This window comes from Notothenia coriiceps, unplaced genomic scaffold, assembly GCF_000735185.1.
Source record: "Notothenia coriiceps isolate Sejong01 unplaced genomic scaffold, NC01 NC01_scaffold00037244, whole genome shotgun sequence".
NCBI classification, from domain to species: domain Eukaryota; kingdom Metazoa; phylum Chordata; class Actinopteri; order Perciformes; family Nototheniidae; genus Notothenia; species Notothenia coriiceps.
The window spans coordinates 3,671,397-3,696,772 of record NW_011369945.1 but is presented as its reverse complement, the minus strand read 5'-3'; the positions used below and the strand labels follow the sequence as shown (position 1 = coordinate 3,696,772).

Below are 25,376 nucleotides of genomic sequence, written 5' to 3'. Positions count from 1 at the left end.
GTGCCACGAATTACACAAATGATGTTTGTCAATCTTAAAAAATGATTTCCATGTCAAAAAAGCCACAGTTTGTCGAAAAACTGTTGAAATATAAGACTATGACAAATACGCAACTAGAAAGAATACAAATCCCATAATGCCGGTCCTGCATTCTGGCTCTTACGGAACCGACTAACTCCCCTTGTGTGTATGTACAGCTCTCAACATGCCCAGACTTGTAGTGATTTGCACCTCATTTAATACTTTTTGCCTCATTCTGAAAGAAAGAAGTGAAATGTGCCAACGTGACGGCCGTCTTGGTGTGTGGTGCAAAACGGGAGATGTAGTTCATTGAGCGGTTTCACACAAAAAAAAGTGTTCACAGTTTTACGACACATTTTTATTTTTTTGACTTGCAAAATTATCTTTTAAATTGACAAACATCATATGTGTAATTCGTGGCACAATTCAAACGGAATCGAAAGATAATCTTTCTCTCCCCATTGACTTCAATACATAATTTTTCCAAAATAAGGTCCCATGGAGCTCCCCCGGAAAGGGAGGGACTACGCCTCTCTATGCCAGTGGGCTCTCCAGAGCCTCGCTGCTGTTTCCTGGTCCATGGTCAGTGGTCAAGGAGGAGACAGCGACAACTTCTAAATTTACAGCATGGCAGTAATTTAATGGAGCATTAATTTCTGCATGCAATAACTGAGGTCCAGCACAGATTGTAAGCTGATGCAGGCGTGCCATTTAGCAAGGCACTGAATTGTTTCCAAGTGCTGCCCCTGACCTATGACCTTCTCAAAAACAGGGCTTCATCTGCAGAGTTGGGTTGGGTACTACCAAACCAAATGTAATTAATGGCTTGTGTAGAATAAGTAGGCTACCATCATCAAGAACAGTCAAACACAGTCAGACAAAAAGAGATCTGTCGGCTAAAATTAATGGCAAACATTTTAACACACGATCATTGCTGTGCATCCTTATAAAGCATATTCAATGTACAGAAAACACAAACCATGAGAGTGAGATAACAAGCGGGGTCAGTCCAAAGTTTAGACTCTAAACATCAGCAGTCTAATTCCTTTCTTATCTGTCTTGAGATTTTAAACAAGGTTATTTTTTCTGAGGCAAATAAGATAAGTCTTTCTGCCTTTTTAGGGATCACTGTTAATATTTCAGCTCCTGACTTCAAATATCTGCAGAGACTCGCATTTACTAAAGGAATATATTCACTTTATTTTACCAGGAGCTCATTTACATAAATTCTAATTGTAAAAATCGCCTTGAATTGGCACAAAATAATGATCAGTGTTGTTGAATCAATTAGCAAAAGATTAACTTCAGCAAAAGCTGCACATCTGCAGTGTAACTGAAATGTTATAATCCCATACTAATAATATCCAATCCCATAATGATAAAAATAAACCAATTAACCTCTAATCAGGTCAGCCACGAACATTTTACATTCATCACTGACTGGAGAAGACAATCTGGTGAATAAACAATGGGAGCAGAATACATAAAAGCACAATTATAAGAATGCAGAATTATAATTTGGTCTCTACAATTTTAAGATTATAAAATGCTGCAGTTGAGACAGAACTTTTTTTCTCCTCTTCTTTTTTGTTACTTTCAGAATCAAGTGTTAGTCAGAGGATTTCCTGTATCAGTATGAGCTGTCTCTGACGTCTATAAGGCCACACTAAGTTCCTGTTAACTGTAAAAAAAAAAAAGTGCCTTAAAGCTAGCCAACAATGTTTATATTTCCACTAATAATATCCATGTAGAAAAGAGACGGATAATTCATTCACAGAGAGCAGAACAATCCTGGCGTGAAGCAAATGTTGCGAAAATAAATTGCAAAAGTAAACATAGCCTAACATACAGCAAACTTAGATCGATTAACATAATCTTGCATGACATCTAAAACTGACAGCAAGTATTAACTTGCTGTAAATTATTTCTGTTAAAAAAGAGAATCTGTTTTTCTTTCAGTGTGAATAATATGAGTGTGGATCCCACATCAAGTTCCAAATGAATTGAGCTCCCTATCTCTGCAACCTTTGTAGATGTGTGCCCGTGTTATCAGCGCTCACAGAGCACCTCGACGGCTCTGAGTCGGCAACATGATACAGCATACGGTGTGCCAGACTCCCTCACGGCTGCAGCATTACATACTGATCATATCGGAAGAGAGAGAGAGGTGTGGGAGCCGAGGAGGGTTGCGTCAGCACGAGCGCTATCAATCACTGGCATTCCTTCACTCTCGAGCAGCTGGCCCATTCAGAGGTCACGTATAACATAATGGATTCTCTCTGACACACACTTTTCCCTCCATTTTCACCACGATGAGAAAAGCCCCTAAATGAAGAATGTGTCTCACTGTGATACATCACTTTATTTCACACGTATAACACAGCCTTTTGATTATTTTAAATCAAATCAAAGTTTATTTATAAAGCACATTTAAAAGCGATTTTTGGTCGGGCCAAAGTGCTGTATAAAAACACATTAGGCTACTACAATCACAATAAAAGACAATAAATTACAACAGATATAAAAAGGAGCTCCAACAAGCTGTTTAGGACAGAGAGTGAATACACATCCTATACAGAGATGCTGTATGAGAAACCAATGTGAGTTTGGAAAATTGCACAATGTAAATCTATTCTAGTAGACCTCAACAATGGAATTATGATCAGTAGAAATGGCCATGACATGGGACCTTTAAACAATAAGTAAACGAGACAAAGCTCTGAGTTAAAGTATCTCTCTGTCAGCTGAGCTCCTTCACCTTCCTCATGTGTGTCCTCCCTACAGTACACTTCAAGTAGCACGGAAATGCAGATAGAAAACAAATGCTTTCAAAACGTTCCAAGCAAAGTTGATGAGTGGAAGTTTATGAGCTTATGTGAGACGGTTATGGGTGGAGAACTTATAGGGAAATGTGGTAGATCACAAGGGATGCCACAACTCTGTCTCTGACCCGCCAGTGAACCCCTCTGATCCATGGCTCTCAGAAGTGGCAGAGCAACTGCTTTAAAGTTTGAATTATTATTACATAACAGGAAGTGAACTGACCTGTCTAATCCATTTGATATTTCAATTGTGTTTAGTTAAGTCCACTCGGTATGAAATGGAAACATTGCACTTGAAGGTGGGGTAGGTAATTTTGGAGTAACCAGCTCGAGTGCGCTAAAATTTGAAAATACACAGCCGGAAAAAATCTGCTACAGAGCCCCTCCTCCAACAGATTGTATTTACTGTTTTTATTTAATATAGTTTCATCTACATCAACTAGGCTTCAGGATTGTATATTGTGCAAATGCAACTTTTATATATTGCTGGCAAATGATTAGAGTAAAAAGTACAATATTTCCGTCTGAAATGTAGCTGAGTCGTATAGGGAAGATGCATGCAGAGTACCTTCAATCTGTACTCATGTATATAGCTTGAAAAGTATACTTTGATACAGTCTGCTGCATTAAGGAAATGTTAGAGTATATATCTACAGGAAAGGATAGATCATGGGCAGACAGACAGGTGAACAGATGTGTTTTTGGCTAAATCTGCATCGCAGTCCCTCTTATTTATTTGATATACAGTTGGAATAAATTAACTATAAGCACCACAGACCCAAGAAAACCTCAAAATGTCAGCCAGGGCTCTCCCCAGCTTGATCTGTATCAATTTGGACAGGCAGTGCGCACTCTTTTCTCTCTCAACATTATCCTGCCACCAAATCCCATACCCTTCTGTGAATGGATAGCATGTGGGTTACAGAGAAACGTATGGAAAGCAGAAAGGTGATGATGAAAGCCGCTGAAATCTCCTGTGTCTAAGCATGGTATGTGTGTGTCTGTCACATGCAGAAGGTTCCTATAGCTGTTGGTGAAAGAGCAGCTTTACTGTCGACCGCTGGGGGATCAACAGCTGACTGAAATGCGCAGTGGTCGGCAGCCATGCTTAACTGTTCTCCCCTCTTGGCTGTTTTTTAGCAAACAACCTCCTGATGACTATGGCCTCTGTCTCCCGACATAAGAGCTGCACATCTACAAACGTGTGTGCGCTTGTTCACACACAGCCTCGCCCCTACCCCCACATTACAGACCTCATCCACTTAAGCACATTTCTGATTCAAGGCACTGTACAAGCTTTTTGCACTCTGCACACACACACGGTCACACACGCCCCAGATGTAAGTGAAACATTGACAGATCACATGCAAGCACACGCAAACATGAACACATATACACATACAGGAGCAAAGTTACATCCACGTAGACACACACACACACACACACACACACACACACACACACACACACACACACACACACACACACACACACACACACACACACACACACACACACACACACACTTCCAGTCCCCTCCCCCCCAACTGAATAGTCTGTTCTGACAATCCACAGGACAGCCGGAGCATTGACGTCAGAGGCAGGCCCATGAAAATACAGGGTCCCTGGGGGGCTGAGGGAGTTATGCACATCTTCACAGCTTGGCTCGCAACTAGTTCAACTACCAATGAGCATATTACTGCCTCTGTTTACTCTTATTTTTCAGAAAATGCAATAATGAAAAAGAAAAAAGCAGTTCCAGTTTTACACACAGCCTGACATGCACAAATGTGCATGCGACTGCAATGCGGATCGTCTGAAACGTGACGTCAATGGACGTCATTGTACTGTGATCCATTAGGACAAATGTGCGATAGGTGCATAATTTAGGTGAATGGAAACACAAATCACAGCACATCATTGCCTGCCTTCTGTCGTCTTAATAATTGCCATTTTGAATAACTGCTGTCAGACTGTAGTATATTAGACCGACCCAGAGGAAAGGTTTGTTGCTCGCTCAGACGTCCTCAATCCCAGGAGAGAATATGACATCTTTGTTTACCGCTCAATGTTCTCTCCTCAACCTCTTTGTGTTTTCTGTTTTTTCTTCTTCTTCCTCTTAGGACATCAAAGCCATTAATCTCATTGTTCTCTCTCCTTCTCCTCCTCTCACCTCTCTGAGATTGTCTATGGCACATTATGCAACATAGGTTATGTTTGTTTGCCTGTTAAGACATGCAGTGAGTGTTGCTGGGGTCTTTTAAAACAACCACAAAATCTGCTTGTGTCTAAATTGATTTTGGTATGGAGAGAAAGCTCTTTAGATTGGTTAGTGATACAGTAGAGGGTATACATTAAAGGATTGTGTAAGAGGTGTGTTTTTATATATCACAAAAGCAAGAATAAAGATAACAGGATATAAATAAAGCATATTAACAAATTATAAAGAAATCCCTTGATAAAATTAGGAAGTAATGTAATACAATTAATATTGCAAAATATGACAAGATTGTTAAATGAACATAATTTGTAGCAGCATTTAAACTGCATATTTGGATTATTTGTATCCAGTTGATAATATAAAATAATTAACCTTTTCCATTTATGAACACAATCAGCATAATGAGATTGTTGTGTAATTATATCAAACAGTAATAACCAGCAAAAATGAATACTACACATAAGACGAGTGAGTGGTGCGCAGAAAATGCATGTAAACTGGTGCAATGTCACCACAATGCATCAAAGGCTTCACTCTCACATACATCCACCCACTTCTTTTGAAACTGGTTAGAAAGTATATATACAGGCAGTGTTAGATTCTACAAATCTGATAATAATGGGATCTGATCTGGGTCCACTATAACTGCAAATGCATATCCAAGACTTCCAAGACTTGAATGAGGACAGGGAGAAGAGAATATTCTCAGATTATTTAACCTGTATTTCCCATTGTCCTCTCAAGTGAAAAACATTTATTGAATTAAAACCAGGACTGCTGTATATACAACTGAAGCTTTGACGGTTTTCTCTTTGTGGCAACAATGTTGACCTGGATCCAAGCCCTCAATGAGATCCTCATTTGGAATTTATAAATGATGCTCCACCTCTTTTCTGAGCTGTAGCCTGTCCTGATGAGATATAGGCCAAAATTAGCTCCAGATGAGGAGTTACCATGGTAAAGTCTGCCCTATGAGGACCAAGAGTCCATCTTCTCAGTGGATACAGTAAGTAGGCCTAAGCCCAGTGTGTGGCATGCACAGCTGCAACATGTACTGTATTTTGGAGGACTTCCATTCACATCGTGACATATTACTAAAGGTCACCTATTATGCAAAATCCACTTTTTCATGTATTTTAAACATAAACATGTCCCCCCTCTGTGTAAAGAGATTCTGAAAGTTTCAGGAAGAAAGATTTGCTCAGTTTTTGTCCTGATCCATTTATATAAAAACCTTTCTGGAAATGAGCTGAACAGATTTTGGCCACTTTATGATGTCATAATGATTTGTTGGCTTGTGTAACCATTAGCCAATAGCCAACCAAGGTAACCCCGCCCACCATATCACCTGAATCACCTCCTAGAGCTCCATTGTGTTTTTTAAACCAAATATCTCTCAGAGGGGCGTGGGGAGTGTCTCCTTATTTTCATTTAAAGTAACAGACAGAGAATCAGTACTTTTACAGTAAAGCAGGGCTGAAACAGAGGGGTTTACGGAACGCTATAATGCATGATCTGTTTGGTATTTCGAGCCAAACACTTCAGAGACATGTTTTTTATATAACTGAGAACAATAATATATTGATGAAAAAGAGTATAATAGGGGACCTTTAAGGGCCCCTTGCAAAGGAATTATTAAAGACCGATGTTTTTGTCGCATCAGTTGAAGAACTGTGTAGATTACGCAGCAGGGNATTAACTATTAGTAGAGAATAACGAGTAATTAATATACTTTATAGAGATCTGCAGATAAATGTTTAGTTTTCTCAAGCACCAACTATCAAATATCTCTCCTGATTGTTGGCACTTGATAATCACCTTCCCCTGAATTGTACTCAGGTGTAACTAAAGTCTGTTTTAAGGGTTGTTTATATTTCACATCATTAATCAGAATCTGCAAAGTAACTAAAATAAATGTAGTGGATTAAAAATACCAGGTTAACCTCTGAATTGTAGTGGAGTAGAACAAAGTAACAATAAGCTTTCATGTGGGTATATATTAATGCTGCCCATTATGGACACAAGCAATTTTCACCCATTTATTAATTATATGTTTTAAATGTGATAATACTGGCAACTTCTAATTGTGGGAAAAACGAAAACGTTCCTAGTAGAGACGTCGAGGGGGGGGGTGGGGGGGCTGGTCCCGTTCGATTCCAGTTTTGAATAGTTGCCATGGTTTCGTTCCATTTCAAAGAGCTGTCTGACGCTCGGCGTAACCTTGGCACACTGCCACTCCGACATCCAATCCCAGAGCTTGAAGATTAATCACGGGGTTTGTCAAGCAACGGGACTGTAGTCCCAAATGATAGTTGAGGATTATGGGTAGTGTAGTGTCTTCGGCCATCCTAAACTCCGAAATGTTTTTCGGATTTCATATCGCATTAACACCATATCCCAACGTGCATTGCGGCTAAAATATCCAAACTCCGAGCTTAAACCATAGTTGAGGATCTTGGGTAATCAGTTCAGTGGGTGTGTATTGTGTGTATCGCAATGATGCTCGAAATGTCCCATATAGGCCTACGTCTGTTTCCGGTTGTTTTATTTTGAAATTCAGTTCCTGACAGACGTCAAAAAAGCCAGAGATTATAGAATTAAACAAATAAATAAAAACAAGGACAATTGTGTGTATGAGTAAATAACAGTGTGTTATTTAGAAAAGGATAACAAATTAGAAGGAAAAAAAGATTGAAAAAATACAGATTTCAGTATTCTGAGGCAAATTTATTTTCCTCGCGGACGGCAAAAAAAGTCTGACGTTATACGGTTTAAAATAAAAACAATAATCGTGGCTAGTTGATATTGAGTAAGAAAATGTTTTTATCAACCACACAGCTTCCGGTCTTCCAAGACCGGACCGGACAAAAATACGTGTTGCAGGCACAAAACACACTACCAATAGAAATACATTGCTTTTAAAATAGTTCTGTGTGACACGAAAAAAAGGGGAAAATCGTGTTGGTGAACACGAATCAATAGATTAAATGTCGTGACTATAACACGAAATGCCGTGAGACTGGGTTGGTATCTTAAACTAAAGGGATCCTATTTACAGCTGGTCTTTGTAGCAGTCTGGTAGGTAATGGTGGTTAATTTTTGTTTTACAATAATCAAATCAATTCATAGTCAGACCCTTAAACTGGCAACGGCTCAGTCAGAAAGGCAAGCAACAAGAACATTGCACTCAGCAGATATTTGACAGGTGTGTCTCCCTCCCAAACAAAGAAGAGAAAGTCTCACTCAGTTCTGTCTCCCCGCTCCCTTATAGTCACGATGGCAGCAAAAGGGATCAAAAACTGTGATTTATTCACTTCAGGGAGTTTTTAAAGTGTGTTTTATGTTTTGTTGAGTCATATCAAAGTCAATTTTAATGTCAATCTTTCAGTTTGTGTGTACAGACAGAGAGATTGAAATGACGTTTCCAACAATCCCGAAATGTATGTATTCTAACGGCCCATTTAGGGATGGGAATTGCAGTTTAGATTTATAAATGCGGTGGTGTGTTTCATTAGTTTATGCACTTACAATATACAAATATAAACGAAAGTATATGTACTTGAAAGTTGAGCTAGGAAATGTAAATTATTGTGAGTGGACTGTATGGCCGATATGGACTACTCATCTTTATTTTTTTCTAATATAATGTTAGCTAAAGTGATGTTTGTTGAGACTTTTTTTTTTTAACTTGGAGTATGTAATGTTATTATGACTACGACATTTGATCAACAAAGCTGCAACAATTGGAATGTTGTTTTTTTTGCCGTACCAGTGAAGCTTCTTCTGTTTAAAAGAAGAAGTTCCATGTCTGACCCATTGTCTACTCTACACCCTCACAAAACCATCAGTGGGACTTCATGGGAAGAAAGACTGCAGGGCAAAGACAATAATAATTGTACTTTGGGGGAGCAGCAAACGGGTACAAATATGAAAGAAACAAATAGACAGCCTACAGTTCTGTAATGCTAAAATATTGACCACTCCAAAAATATAATATAATATATGAATATATTTTTTGAAGTTTGAATACAATTCAAGATTGCCATTATTACTATAATACAGAATGTGGGAAAGAGTGCTTTATTGGTATATTACACTGCTTTTTCTTACTTTTGAGACTCAACTGGTTAGAACTAGAAATAGTAAATAGTACATGTACTTGTGAAGGTTAGAAAAAAGACTGATGAAAGCATACATTTCACTACAGCACTAGAATGTCATTTAATTTTCATTAAATGCCAGATTAACAAATGTTTTCAGAATGATTAATTATGTAATCCCTGCAGGGAAAGTCTCATACCATGTATCTACATGGAGATCAAAGGTCAGGGCAGAGTATAGAGCCCTGGCAGCTGAAGGGTATTCTTGTGCATCATATCAGCCTGAAGAAGGTCAATCTAGGCGGTAAAAAAAATTGTCCATCCATCGTGAGTTTGTAAGTCAACTCTCAGAGCAGCAGAGCTTACTCTGACTGCAAAATAAAGCGTTTGTAAAGTCAGAGCAGTGCCAGAATGCCTCCGTCTAAATACAGAGCATCAGACAAAGTGTTAGCAGTAAATGTGGACAACTGCTACAGCTGTGGCTGAATGGTATTACGCTAAATGGATAGTAGAGTAAATAAATTCAGATCTTTAGACCCAAACTATAGGGTTTCTTCAGGTGAACTGATGCAAAATGTAATGTGTGCTTTTAAGATTCTTAGTAAATTTGTCAACAGAAAAATTGTAAATGAGACGGATAAATGTCATCCTCAGATTTACATTTCTGGCTAAAAGCAAGATCTCACTCCAATTTGTTGTGCATTTAAAGCTTGTTTGCTACATGTGTTTAACAAACTACAATGAGCAGTGAGTGGACTACATTTCATGGCGTGGTCAATGATGAACATGTATTTGAACAGTTTTAATGCAGCAGTTTACTGAAGCAGTGGAAGCTGTCGTCTGCTGCATGCTGACAATTGAATGTGACCGTATCACACCTCTAATGCTCTCAGTGTTTCAACTCAGACCACACTATTACATTAATAAAAGGAAAATAGGGTTAACCTGGGGAAAATGTCAAGAAAAAATAAATAAAGTGCTGATGAGGTTTCTATCAATGCATGAGAGAAAACAGCGTTCAAAGAGCACAATGGACAGGTGGTGCAGATGTGTGTGGAGCGCTGCAGTGGAGGGAACTGCAGAAAGCCCATGATTCAAAAGAAAAAAGAAAAACCTTTAAATGGGTGAAAAAAACGTGATGAAAGAAGTGTGCATGGGAGGGGGGGGGGATTACGTGTATCTGCGTCAGAGCTGGAGCCAATGAAGTCAGAGACGGGGCAGGCTCGAGCAGGAGATGCTGTTACTGCCACTCACAGCACCCGCCTGGGCCTCATGGCCTCTACGTCACAGAGCTGGCACAAATTATGCCTGCCTGAACATTTGTCACACACATGCACACACACGCGGGCAGATGTAATTTATGTGCATTAAACACATATACCGCAGTGTTTTAATGGCATTTGAATTTGTGCAGCAGACGTGTATTTCATTCCCTTCAAAGCCCAATATACAGCGCTGAAAATGGAAGAACATTTTGAACATCTTTCAGCAACATATATTATTATTTGCATCTTATTATCATTAAGCTAATATAATATAAGTGAATGCAGCATATAGTCTGGTAGCTGATGCAACTGCCAATATCTCCAGAGGAACCAAATGGCTACATAAATAATACATAGAACAAGGCCACCGACTTTCATTAATTTAGCTGAAGGTGCAGGGAGAAGTGAAGGGTTCTTTGTTTAATTTTTGTACCATAGGGAATGCCCTTCAAACCAGTGGTGTATTGTCTGATATAATATCACCCTTTCTGCAATTCTCTAAAATGTTCTTATTTTGCACTCAGTAGGACCAAGCAGACTAGTGTTATTAATTTTAAACGGCTTTAATTTTTATAAGCAAATTCACTTTCATTGTGCATTTCAGAAAACACACACACACACACACACACACACACACACACACACACACACACACACACACACACACACACACACACACACACACACACACACACACACACACACACACACACACACACACACACACACACACACACACACACACACACACACACACACACACACACACACACACACACAGATGTTCTTAATTAAACACACATTTTGATTACTGTATAACAATTATGTACAATTTGTTAGAGAACATTATATATTAACTATTTTAGGTTTCAAAATGTAAAATGTATTATATTACTTAAATATGAAGTCTGTTTATAAAAATATGACACACAGTCCAATATTTATTCACCAACACACACACAAGATGTAGATTAGTGAGCAGTGTTTTCGGTTGGCACCTCTTCTAACCTAGATTATCACATCAGTTATTCTGGAGGATGGCTCTGAGGATAAGCATGCGGTCAGAGGTCTGTAAAAGGTAGAGAAAAAAATAAATAAAAAAATGAACAGCGCTGAAACACTTGGCTGACGTCACCGGCCGTGTGAAACGCTTCACTGTGCAATCTTGTAAAACTGCATGCAAACAGGAGGTCAGATGTGTCTCCTCAGATGTGCGCATGAGTGAGGGGCATGTGCATGAGAAACAAAGAGGCAGCTGCAAATACTGTCCTATATTTATCATATCTTTCTTATCAGTCGTTTTTTCTGACGGTTAGAAGATTTTCATCAAGCAGGCTACAACATAATTCACATTTACTATATTTTTGTCTCCGACGCCGTTAGAACAGATGAGAGCAGTAGCAGCAGCCTAGCTGGCAGGAGTCACATCCTATAGGTGATGACGCAAGCCAGAGACACAAGCCATGACCTCAACAGCTCCACATCAAACCACTGGGGGAATGTAAACGGAATACATTTACTTAAGTACTGATTTAAGGTACTTTACTTGGGTAATATACATTCTATGCTACGCTAAACTCCTCTACAGTTTGGTGGAAAAAACATTTATTTTCGTCCCACATTTTTGGATATTTTAGTGAAAATTACATTGCAAATGCAGATTGATAAAAACAGATATAATCAGCTAACACACTCTAATATATTAAAGATTCAGCTCCCCAGCAGTATATAGTAAAAATAGCCTCATAGGTATAACCCAGCTGCAACTTTAATGACACATTACTTAATATATTACAGTGATACATTTTTATATATCTATATAATAAATGCTGCACAATGACTCATTTTTGCTTTTAATAATTTAACCATATATTGTTCTTAATTACATTTGGAATAATTTGAATGCAGGACTTTATATATGACAGAGTATATAGTGTGGTATTTCTACTTTACTTAATTTAAAGATCTGCATTACTTCTTCCCCCTCTGCATCTAACCATCACTCTGATCTCAATCATGCACGCGCGCGCACGCGCACGCACACACGCACGCACACACACACGCACGCACACACACACACACACACACACACACACACACACACACACACACACACACACACACACACACACACACACACACACACACACACTGATGAGTTCGACTGGCTTCACAGAAGTGAAACCCCATCCCTCAGTGCTATTGGATGCTTCAGCTCTGCTCGCTGAAAACACACATGCTGATCTCCCAGCTGAGACGCCAATGACGTCAGACCAAACGTAAGCCTTTTAAGCGCCAAACACAGTCGGGTCATTACTCACGGCTGAGTGATGTCACACAGTCTGTCAGTGTGTGTCTCGTGTGACGCTGTACGGTGTGTATACAGTGAGGCGCTGATGATTGACTGTTTGACTCTGCTCCTTGTGCAAGCATTACACATGGACACACCAAGAGGAAATTATCTTAATACAACAGAATATATATTTAATTAATTTGTTCAGGTTTGATGCTTGTGCTTTTTCGTATGCCCCTGATTGAATTTACCCCAAACCTGACAAATCTGACAAAGAATATTACTCTTTTATTTCAATACTATTTAAAAACATGATTTAAAATTGGGCAAGAGTGGTGAAAAGTACACATTAAATCTACTCAGAAGAACCCAATTACAATGTAGAAAACTGACAAAAGTGGCATTTGTCATGTAAAAATAATAAATGATTACCAACTTTTGTTCTGTTCCATTCAGTGTTAAAGGAAGCTAGTGAAAAAACCCCACTGATGCAGCAAAACAGAGTCAGTGAGATGAAGCTTTACCTTAATTCGTACGAGTTGATATGAATCAATTTGGTGCCTTAGGGAAAAAATGCTTTTAAAAATGAGATGGAAAGAGAGCTCCACATTGAGCTCAAAGAATTTGGGGATTGGCTGGGGGGCCAGGCGGGAGCTGCCTGCAGCCTTCATGAGACGCCAAACAGAGTCAGTATGAATCTTAGGTGAGAAATATGGGTGCTGACGTACAGGCCTGTCAATCTCTCTGCACAGCAGACCTCAGAACAGACTGAGACGGCCGAGCAGCCAGACGTCAGGTCTGCCTGTTTACTGATAACACATGAACATTCATGGCTACACACACACACACACACACACACACACACACACACACACACACACACACACACACACACACACACACACACACACACGAGCCCTTACTTACCAGTGAAACCATAACAACTTTTTTTCAGATTTTTGTATTTTCTAATTCAATTGTTCTATCCAAACCTGCAACAAGATAACTTTGGATATNGACAGTTTGACTCTGGGAAGGAGGAGGAGGAGGCCGCCTGGAGAGTGGCGGATGAATCGGAGCCCACAAGAAACAACAGGTAAATGCAACCAGCCGCCAGTGAAGGAGGCAACGCACAGAGGAGGATGTTCAGTCCAGCCCGTTGGTGTTCTCACACAGAGAGCTCAGCGATAACTCAAGGGAGGGGAGGAAGAACTGTAGTCCGGTTCTAGTTCGGTTTTAAAAGTCCATAATTAAACTATTCCACAGAGACGGAAGGAAAAACAATATACGGAGAAAGTGGAAAAGAAAACAAACACAGCCAGTAAATAACAAACAAAGTAAATGAAATATTAGCTCTCCCTCCGCAGCCTTCATATCGTCCATCATGTGATAATAGGCATCTGTTACAAGTACAAATCCAGCAGTTAAGGTCGCATTGAAGTAAAAGCAACATGTATTTGAACTCTTTTTACAGAAAAATTGTGCAAATACAAAGAAAACTGTATTTGAGTTAAATAGGGCTGCAGATTTAGGAAAATCTGTTCCTGACTAAGATTGTGTTCCTTTCTATTAAAGAGGAATAGTTTTGGGGAAAACTAAAAGGTACCATGGGGTCAGATTATAATGTTCCAAAGGGGGGTTCGTTTAGCATGAAACACTTGAAATAACTAAAGGATAAGTTAATCAAGAAAGTAGAAAGAAAGTGAAGTCATAAAAACTGTCTGTTAAAAAGTGAGTAATGATTGAGAGTCAGAGCTAAACATGTCAGATGTGTATCTCTCACACAGCTGTGACTTTTATGAATGTACCTTTTTGTTATTCATGTTTAATCATCTTCGCTTTTAAATAAGTGTTTTTAAATGCCATTTTATAATATGTTTCTTAATATCTTTCAATTTTTGTAAAGCACTTTGAATTGCCTTGTGTTGAAAGGTGCTATATAAATAAACTTGCCTTGCCTTGCCTTGCCTTGCCTTGGTTTGTTGATCTTTAAGTACGTAATATGTAGCACTTACAGAGCATTAATTTAAAGCATTAATTTAAAGCACATTCCCCAAGTGTTAGTCCATTCCTGGATCATTGTCAGGTCACCCTGTAGCTCTTCTAGGCCTGTAGAGCAAGCAGTCATCCGCCAATAACCGACAGTGGATGCCACACGTGACGGCAGGTCATTGATATAGGAAGAGCAATGGATCTAGCACAGTGCCTTGTGGGACACCAGCGTCAATGTGAACGGTTCTTGATTTCACCCATTCTACAACCACTTGTTGGCTTCTTTGCAAGTGGTTAAAAAGTTGTGGTCCAGTTTAGTATTCAGCCAGTTATACCCATGTAGGCCAGCTTCTGCAACAGGTGCTTATGTGGGACCGTGTTGAAGGCCTTTTGAGTAATCAAAGATGGTCACATGGATTTTAATTGTCTGGTCATGATATTTTGCCAGGTCATACATTGTGACAACAAGGGGTTGAGTTTTACACAAATGGTTTTGTCAAAATCCATGCTGGAACGTGGTCAGGATATAATGCTTTTCCAGGTGATTCAGCAGTAGCCTACTTTACAGATGATGTGTTCCAGGAGTTTACAACATAGGCTACTACCATCAGGGAAACTTGACTGTGGGAAATGATGGTATTGCACAATGAATAACTTGTAAACAACACACATTTGCGCTCACTTTGGACTTTATTGCTGATGTCTTTTGCAGATAATACCTGAAATATGGTTCTTTATGGTTTAATCTAGCCATGACTCGTTCCTAGTAATGCAATCTGGTTTAGTGTCATCAATGAGAGCATGCAGGTTGAGGGTCTTGCCCTTTACAACACCACAGTTGATCAAGATTTTATCCCTTCAATGTCCTTGACACAGAATGCTTTGTGTCAAGGCTATATATGTTGCCTTGCCTTTTCACCAACATAACTGGTACCGAACAAGATGCATTTATGTGAACATTTAATTTCCAACCACAATCATTTTAGACTTTTAGTTGTTACTGAAAGGCAACGCAAGCTTAGTGGTAGTTGACCACGTGGTGGAGCAGTTGGGCGTAGAACCTAAACTATTTCTAAAGGTTTTGGAGATATTTAAAATAAATATATCACCGTGGTGGTCTATGTATTGTTAAGCTACATGCATGTGCATAATGCTTGTTGTAAGATGCAATAGGTGATAATGTAAGGTAACATTTCTGTCTTTAAGAATAGTAAAAGAGAATAATTATTAGGAAAATAATGTACATATCATCTCTTGTCAAACGAAAATAGTCTTGTTTAGTGCTTAGCATGCATCTGTTTTACTGCTGGATTGTTGTTGTTTCTTTTTTATGTGCATTTCCACATTCAGTCCCGCCTTCATGGGACCCCTCCTGTGACGTCGGGAAAAGTTCACTTTTTTTCCCCCTCCAGCTGAACGTGTTCTCGTGTCAACAACTCTTCACAGCAGCGGCGTTGGAGACATGCTACTCGGTGATGTTGGTTACTCTCGGAGCTGTAGTGTCCGGTACCGAACAATCCTCTTAGAATAAAACAAATTTGGAGCCTGTTGCAGGACAGAGAACAACAGTGAAGAGCTGAGACAGGTCATCATGGCACATATGTCCACTCCAGGCTGGTTTGGAGCCTTTCTCTCTGCCACGACAATAGCCATTATTGTGGGGAGTCCGGTCAGCGGTGAGTTGTTTATCTTCTTGGAGATTTTCCCTTGTCCGTCAAAGTGGCATCTCACGCGTAATTCGATCCATGTGCAGAGGGTCTGTTCTCCACAGCTGGAATACATCATAATACTTGAAATAGCTTCATAACCGCCGTCGGAAATCTTAAATAATTTTAGAATGTATACTATTTTAATGTAATTTATTCTTACAGAAAATTCCTGTAACGATCTAAAAACATAAAGCAAACAGCGTGTCCATAATACTAAACGTGTAGCTACCCCTGGAGCTTATTTTTTAAATTATAGTAATACAACAGTGGCTCGCTCACTCAGATATAGGCTGGAATGTGTAAGTAAAAAAACACACTACTAAACATACTGACGGTAAAGAGTCACTTCAGAAATGCATTTGAACACATTAAGTTGATATTCATTCATTTGTTGGCCTTATTTAACTGTTCATACCTTCTTAGATGCATAAAGTATATTGATTTTCATAGTAAATATATTTCTTTTTCTTTTCCTAAGTAAAAACGTGTGCTGAAGATCAGCAGATTAATTGATTGGTGATGAGAGAAAATAAGTCTTCTTTAATCACAGAGTCCACAAAGTAATTGAAGTTAACATTTTTCATATATATTGCCTTCATCTCTTCTATATCATCATATTTATTTGAAGATTTAGCAGTTGGTTGAATCAAAGAAGCAATTTTATTTTCTGTAAGTAAGTAATACAGACAATTTGTTCATGAAAGTAATGTAACTGTTGTGAGGTTTGAATGATACTCTGTTTAGTTCTGGTTTTGTAAAATGTGTCAGATGTAACACATGCTCAGTTCTGTCACTTTGGGAGGCAAATCTCTGATGCTTTTTATCAAAACCTTTTGGTACGATATGATAAGATACACTTTATTGTCCTTGTTAGGACATTTATTTTGGACTCCATCCTGCAGTTCCACAATATATAAAAAGCACAACATAGTACATGATAAAAGACTATAGCATATTCACACATGACTTACACTACATGTACACAGTTTGCACATGCACATATACACAGACAACATACTGACCCTGACAGCCTATTGCTCAAACCCCGTCACCGACATTTGAAATCCATGGTTGAACATTGTGCTGACATAACTTCCCCTTCTACACACAGATCAGCACTCAAGGGGCCGGATCCATCGTCCCATCAGGACCTCTGAGCCTCTTCTGGTACCAGGCCGTGTTTCAAGGGTTTACCTGACCCCGGATCAGCTCAGACGGCTGCACTTCAAGCCCACCATAGGCTCCATCCAGCTGTCAGAAGGCCATGAGGCTAAATTTAACTGTTCCATCGACATCCCCGATGCCAGGCTGGACCCCGCCATCCTCTGGGTGAAGAACGGCCAGGAACTGGAAGGAAACGTACAGGTGGTGATCAACGAGCTCCAGACTACCACAGACGGGGTCACCACGCTACTCTCCACTGTCAGGTATGTGAACACAAAAAAAAATGTCAATGACTGATTACTAAAAGCACAATGACTAGTCTTTTTTAGTCCATTGGCGGGAAAATAATCACCAATCGTTTAAAACATTTGTGAAATGTTAAAGTAATTTTGAATGGAAAAATGCGAGAAAAATAAGTTTACTCATCTGTTTTAATCATATTAAACTGAATATTTTGAGATTTTAAAGGGGCAAAACAAAGGCATTTAAAGAAATCACCTTGGTCTTTAAGAAACTTGGATGGACATTTTTTATAATTTATTTACATTTAATGGCCAAAACGATGTATCTAGATGTTTTTCCTCAAATTGTTCTATAATGAAACTGTTAGTTGCAGCCCTACTAATTACACAGATTGACAAATGTCTTCATGTACTGTATCACAGCATTGTCCATGTGCAGCGAGCGGATTCTGGGGAGTATCGCTGCAGGCTGAGTATCAACTCCCGAACATTTCAGTCTCAGCCGATCACCATTGAGGTGGAAGGTGAGTTTCAACATTGTGCCAACATTTAGTTACTCTTGAGGCGTCCACATTTGTCATGACGCTCTTTTAATCTGTCTATAGGTTTACCAACATTTATCCATCAACCAGAGGACCGGAACGTTACAAGAAGCAAATCTTTCACACTTTCATGTGAGGCGGTCGGACCTCCAGACCCTGTTCAAATCCGCTGGCTTCGTGATGGGTTACCTGATAGTGACTTTCATAACTCTCCAAGCAGCTACTCTGTGTCAGGTGAGACAACACAAATTCCACTGTCTCTCTTTTTTTCCACACATACAGAGAAAATAGTGTTTCACAGGGATCTACTGAATAACAGCTATACTGCTTCCCTCTTGTTGCCTGTTTCTGTTGAAGTGGTCTTGAAAGAAAAGTGTTATTTCTTACTGTTCCCCTAACAAATTGTCTGGGGTAAGATTAGAATATAATTTGGCATAACGCTTAATAACTGCTTGAATTTGACAAAAATAAGTTGAAATTAGCCAATATATGATTCATATGTTATTCCCTTATCAGTCTGAATGTTTTGGAAGAGCTATGGAAGTAATTTACCTCTAGTAGAAATACTTTATTTGATTTAGAAAATGCTCCTTCAAAGTCCTTTTTATCTGCCTTCTAAGTGCTTTTGATCAAAACTTATTTGTGTGTTTTAAATTTGACAAAAGAAAAGAAGCCGTTTAGTTAACTAGACGGACCTCTGTCTTGTTAAATATGTTTCAAAAGTGTCCACTAAAAGGACACGCACACTCTACAGATATTAAAACAGTTGATTAGTTTCACTTTGAATAACATCCTCCTGTGATTCAATGTGGAATTGGTTCACCAGTAGAGATAAAGGGACCTCTGAAAATGGTGACAATGTGTGGAGCAGGTCTTACTCGACTAGCTTCACTTTGTTGGTGGTTTCTATTCTGCCTCAGCTCTGCTGCCTCAGCATCTATACACTGCTTACGACAATGAGATGTATCACCACGGTCAGCATCACTGGGGCCTCCTGGTACACCCTGAATGGTTAACTGCTGTCATTCATGCGTGGTCTTTGCTTTTTGTAATGCTGCTATACTAGCTGTGAACTCAAGATAACGTGACACATGGAATGCAACTTAAAAGAGGAAATGCTGACATTCTGGGAAGTAAAATATTCAGCTCTGACAGAGAGCTATGAGGAGATAGATACCACTCTCATGTCTGTTGAGCACATTTTTGGCTGGTTTCAAGCAGCTATTCAGCTTAGCTTAGCATAAAGAGTGGATACTATGGGAAACAGCTAGCCTGGCTCTGTCTCTGGTGCAACCAGATGCCAGGTAGCTAGTGCAGAAAGAGGCCAAGAAGTGTAGTGGCAATTTCTTATGTTACCTTATATGGTAAAACCAAATGCTTCTAAAAGCATTGTCTAACACTACTGTACAATTTCTTGATATGTGCTCTTTTCTCTGTATACTCTAATGAGGGTTATTATTCTCAAGCGCTTCAAGGCCACAGAGCTGATTTGGCAGACTATGTTGAAACTACTCCTCTTCACACAAAGTTTGAACTTCCATATTCTGATAACCGTTATACTCAAACAGCTCAAGGACACAGGTGTCTATAGTGATATGAGACATCTTTGTGAAAGCAGATTTCTGAGGCGTTCCGCCTAGCTACACAAAACTCTGTCTGCCTGCCCTATATCTTGTATATAAGCTTTGCCATTCTGTGACTATTGCGCACACTCCTGCAGACTATCCTATACTCTGTGAGACCTGTACCTTTGAAGCTTCAAATAAATAACCAACAAGACAACGCTGTTTGCTTTCACCAGTTTATTATTGATTACTCTCATTGTACATCTTTACAGTATTGACGAGTTTAAAATATCCACGACAGACGTAAACGGTCATTGACAATTAACTAAATAAAGTGTTAATGAGTGACCTTTGATCTTGGATTTTGACACCTTTGAAGATAGCTCGGCTAGCCATTTTACTTGTTTCCAGTCTTATTCGCTGTAGACTTATATTAAATGAAGAATCTGGAGAGTGGTAACAATCTTCTCTTCTTTCTATCTCGTCTAATCAAATAGAAAGGCTGGAACTATAATAGTAATTGTCATCGTTAGTTACATAACATTTCAGAATATATCTAAAAGAACAAACCCTAATTTTCCCAAAGTCCAGTTGACATAATCACATTTTTTTTTTTTATGACCTGAACAGTTCGAAATACTTTACTTCAATAGAAACATTGAAAAACTATAAAAACAACAAATGCTCACAAAATATTAGTTTTTGCTTTATTGAATGATCGATAGATACTTTTTTCAGCTACCTTACCTATGTAACGTTTTTTCTACATAAAGTACAAGTCAAGATTGTTGAACAGTCAGTTCAACATGGAATCATCTTTAAATTACATAGCTGTCTTTTTCACATGGACTCTCCCCTTTATGCCCTGGGCTGCTCTCTTCTTCAAAGCAAACATTTGTTACTCGAAGCATAACCTTTTGGCTCTCTAACCTCTAGTTTTCTGCTCGCCGTTGGCTAAGAAGCCCCACTGCAGTATGAGTGGCGATACAGCCCGACACTGGTGGGGTTAAAGGTTTAGAGCCGTGCTTTGGTCCAGCGTGTGCAAGGGCCTGGGCGGTAAGAGGAAGGGGGGCTGCATAGGGAGTCGGTTCGGGGGTTGGCTCCGGGGACAAAGACCTCATTCACGGGACTGCCCACCATACCCAGCAGGGAGGGGCTGGACACAGAGGCTGGCAGGCTGCAGGCCACCAAAGCTCTGTGCAGGACCAAATATTGGCACAGTAAAACAGTGTAAACCCACTATTCTGCACCCCACGCACACTTGAAGTCTAGTCTAGGGCCCCTTTTGCCACGACAGCTTGGATCCCATGGTATTAGGAGAGAGCTTTTGTCATGTGAAGTGGTGCATGATTGTTTGTTTTGTTTTAGAAAGTTGTTAGCATGTACCCTAACATTTCTATTATAGCCTTCTGAAAGAGAAGTGATGTCGAAGGGGATTTAATTCAGATTAAAGAAATCCTTCTTATCCACATTGCATTATTTAATCTGTCTCAGGACAAAGGTTTACACATGTTTTGAACTTTAGCTATCGAATACACAAAAACAACTGAAGACGTGGTACACAGCAATAAAGGGGGAACGTTGTTGGCTAAGTTGGTGGACTTGTTAACTTCCTAAATATAAAATGAAAAGAATAACAGCTATCTCCGAATGCTGGAGAGCTCCCTCCATAATTTGTGAAGTTTCCATTTGAGATGCCAACCCATTTTTTTACAACAGCGTTACTGTTTTTTATGTTGATGTTATTGCCAAGTACAGTGAAAGCAGAAATGCAACTGCATGACCTTTTTCATATTATGTTCCTTTCATTACCAGAAACGATACGACTTAAAAAGAAAGTGTCTTTTATTGAGCCATGAGCTGATGTAATTGACACTTTACTGTAGATGCCTGGAAGAGAATCAATGCATAAAGCCGTTCCTGAAGCTTAATCCACTCCACTGTTGTCATATATTAGCACAGTATTTTGGATACACTGATAGTTTTCAGAAAATACTGCTAAATACATGCGAACACAGGCGGTTCTCCCTTAAAACAAAACCCTGTGAGAAGTAGCCCATTTGTCAACATTTTAACGTTACTATAAAAATAAAAAAACAGACTTTATGCAGCATATTATAACCTGACAGCGGTAGCGTGACTCAAACATTGGGAAATATTTCTTTAGAGTAAAACTGTAGCTGGTTTCTGAAAATGTAATAAATGTTTCCTGCGCCATTGCTTTTTGGTAAAGATTATATAAGAATGACCAGTTCCATTTGGATTTACAGTGAAACATGCTCAGTGCCCACACTGTCCCAACCGTCTGTTTGCGATGCAGTTGTAAATGAGGCATGTTGTAATGACATTTGCACAGCTTGGCTGGAAAGGCACCGATGCGTTTGCAGATTTCTCTTTGAACTTAAACATCAGTTGTGTTGTGCAGTTTTGATGCGTGTGATACAAAGTTTATTTCGATGTTTTATTTCCTTCAGGTTGATTAAATGATTCAGCCCAAACTATTTCAAGTAAGGCTCTATTCGTGCAAACAAACGCACTGTGGTCAGTGTTTTTGAGTGCTCTCGAGCGCACAAAGGCTAACTAAAGAGGATGTGATAATTGTGATATTGTGCAGATGTAAACAAAACATCCCAAGTTGCTTCCAGACATCTCTCACAGGCTGTTCTTTGATTAGCTTTGTGGAATTGTTTCTGAGATAGAGACAGTGGAGGACAGTGCACAAAAGGGACACTATTCATCAGTCCTATTGTAACTGGGCAGATATGTGTCTGATGAAAGACGGAAATTGTGCGTCCAGGAAAAAAGAGGCCCAGCAAAAGCATTGTATCCTCAGTACATCACACTGGAGAGGTTCAATTTAAGCTTACTGCATGAGCTGCTTCCATGTGAACTTTAGGGGTTTAATAAAGGGGTAAGTCATCCCCAAATGTGTCGTTTTCTTTATTAGTTTCACTCTTGTTCCTCCTTTGAGGCTGACATGACACTTTTCCCCATATCCGCCTTTGACACAGAGAGAATGCGGTTACTTTGACTACAAACCTCACCAGAATTTGTCTGGCTGGATTGTATTTAAGTTTTTTTCCAAGTATTGAAGTACAATGAAACCACTATCAAAACATTTAGCTCTATCTTGACCTTGAGGATTGGTTGTTTTTCATTTTCCACAGAGTTGACTGACTACAATGTCCTCTCTAATGTTTCATTTGCAGGTGTGGACAAGTACATTCAGTTCAGCTGCGAAGCTTACAACTCCAAGGGTGTCACCACCTCCAGAGAAGCAAACATCAACATCAAAGGTAAAACTCAAGGTCTTTTGGGGGCTGTTAAACATTCCAAGAGGTTTTCGTGCTCTGCAACTGAACATATGCCTCCATGTTAGGAAGATAATGAGCATTTCTTTACGATGTTTTCAGTGCTTCCTGGGCCTGTGTCTAATATCACTGTGACGGAGAGGCAGTCCAATAAGTTCCTGTTGAGCTGGAGTCCGGGGCATGATGGTTTCTCTCCGATTACTACATGCCTCATCAGGGTAAGCCCTGTCACACATGAGCAAACGATGCTGTTGTTTAATGTCTTCAGATAGGTTCTCAAATATTCTTTGTTCCATCCTAGGTTAGAGAGGTGAGTCGCAGGAAAGGGGAGGTGATGACCATCAGGTTTATCAACGTCACAGTGCCGTCTTTCCAGAGCGAGGTCCCCGGGCTGAAGGCTATGACGTGGTACAACCTGAGTGTTTCCTGCAGCAATGAGGTGGGGGGCTCTCCTGTCACCATGTGGATCCAGAGCAATACCATTGAGGGAGGTGTGTGAGTACTTAAGGAAACTTGGAACAATTTACAGGTTGAATTTCCTTTCCAGTTGCTGATACAACACCAGATTTAGAGAAATGGCTGCAAAGGAGACTGTTCTTCCTTAAAAACCACCTTGTGTGTTTACTTCTAAGAAGAACCTATGTTATGATCCTGCCTCCTTCTCATCGTAGCGGATTTCTGTGTTGGTTTCAGGAACATAGCACTATGTAATTAGCCTACTTTCCCATCCAAAATGTGCTTAATGTAATCCTCCTTGCAGTAGCACCATGTCTAAACTGGAATTTACGGTAGTTGCACAACTACCTGCTCAGCTCAAAGCGAGTCCCCTTTAGAAAAATATCATATCCACTAAGATCTCTGTTACTTTCCTGAAGGGTCACATAGGAAATAGGAGTGGTGTCACTGAAAACACAACGTTCTTAATGGGTGGAGCTGCTCCCAGTTTCCTTCCTGAAGCCAACACAGGGGATATTTTAGTTGAAAGATGTGATACGCTATGCCAGGAAGTGACCACATACCAAACTGTAATCAAAGATTTCAATGAAGGGTCAGCTTACTTTTTGTTTTGTTTTATAGTTTGACAATTCCTTATTTTATTTTTTGTACATCTTGACAATGCTTTAATCCCTCTGTTTGACATTTTTTTATCACACTCTCAGTGCCATCAGTTTATCCCCGAAATGTGACAGCACGGATGAATGAGTCGTGGCTGGTAGTCCGGTGGAAACCTCCCCCAGAGGACAAGATAAATGGCATCCTGAGTGGTTATGATGTTATAATCAGACATGGCCCACAAGTAACTAAGGTGAGCTTGCTGACAATGCGGTTATTAAAGATTATCCATTTTTGTTTTATTGTGTTTTTCCTTGTTTATGTAGCAGTCATATTGATAGTACTAGTAGAAAAGCAAAACATGACTTTTCATATATCATGTTATACTGGTAATGTATAGTTAAAATGCACAGATACATATGAAGTAATATGAACAATAATTATGCTATTGTTAGTGATGTTATCGTTGAGGTTTTTGGAACATTCCTGATAAAAATGACTCATGCGGACAAATATGTAGAGAATGAGTCTCGCATTTAGTGAATATGTGATTCTCCCTTTGTCCTGCCTACTGAACCAGAGGTCAGCTCCCCTATTATCTTTGCTCAACAGTTTTTCTATATCCTTTTAAAATCAACAAAGCAGGGAAAGTTATTTACGAGAAGTGCCTTTTCTTTTTAGAAACACCCTTTAACTTTGTTTTGATAACATTTATTTTTGGAAACATCAATTGTCCTGTCATACTGACTGCGTTAGTGCTCTCTGGTACAATAATGAGTTTCCTGTCCTTCTTTTCTATGTCGTAGTTAAAGGAAGCTGATGGTGTGAAAGCTGGCAGTCTGTTTTCCTTTCTTCAGCATGTGGCTTTGAGTCATCTCACAGGGAATGGGATATGAATACAACGGGATGTGTACTACAGGTCCAAATAACCTTATGCGTTGTCAGTTGGTGATATCATTGCTGACAAACTATGTAATAGTGACTGGAAATGTGCACAACCTGTTGTATCCTCTGTCCCACTTGCCCCTTAAACATACTAATAAAATAAATAGTTCCAAGTATCTTTAAATTAGAGG

At 39.4% G+C, this 25,376-nt stretch overlaps 1 protein-coding gene across 1 annotated transcript; it reads left to right on the top strand.

Annotated features, from left to right (window-relative positions):
• The first annotated feature begins 16,133 nt into the window (after nt 1–16,133).
• On the top strand, nt 16,134–24,536 carry LOC104964490 (tyrosine-protein kinase Mer-like). The gene is made up of 8 exons (XM_010793287.1): nt 16,134–16,390; nt 17,535–17,850; nt 18,253–18,353; nt 18,435–18,605; nt 23,146–23,232; nt 23,350–23,465; nt 23,549–23,742; nt 24,408–24,536. The coding sequence occupies exons 1-8, from the start codon at nt 16,306–16,308 to the stop codon at nt 24,448–24,450; spliced, it is 1,113 nt and encodes a 370-aa protein (XP_010791589.1). The 5' UTR covers nt 16,134–16,305; the 3' UTR covers nt 24,451–24,536.
• The last annotated feature ends 840 nt before the right edge of the window (nt 24,537–25,376 follow it).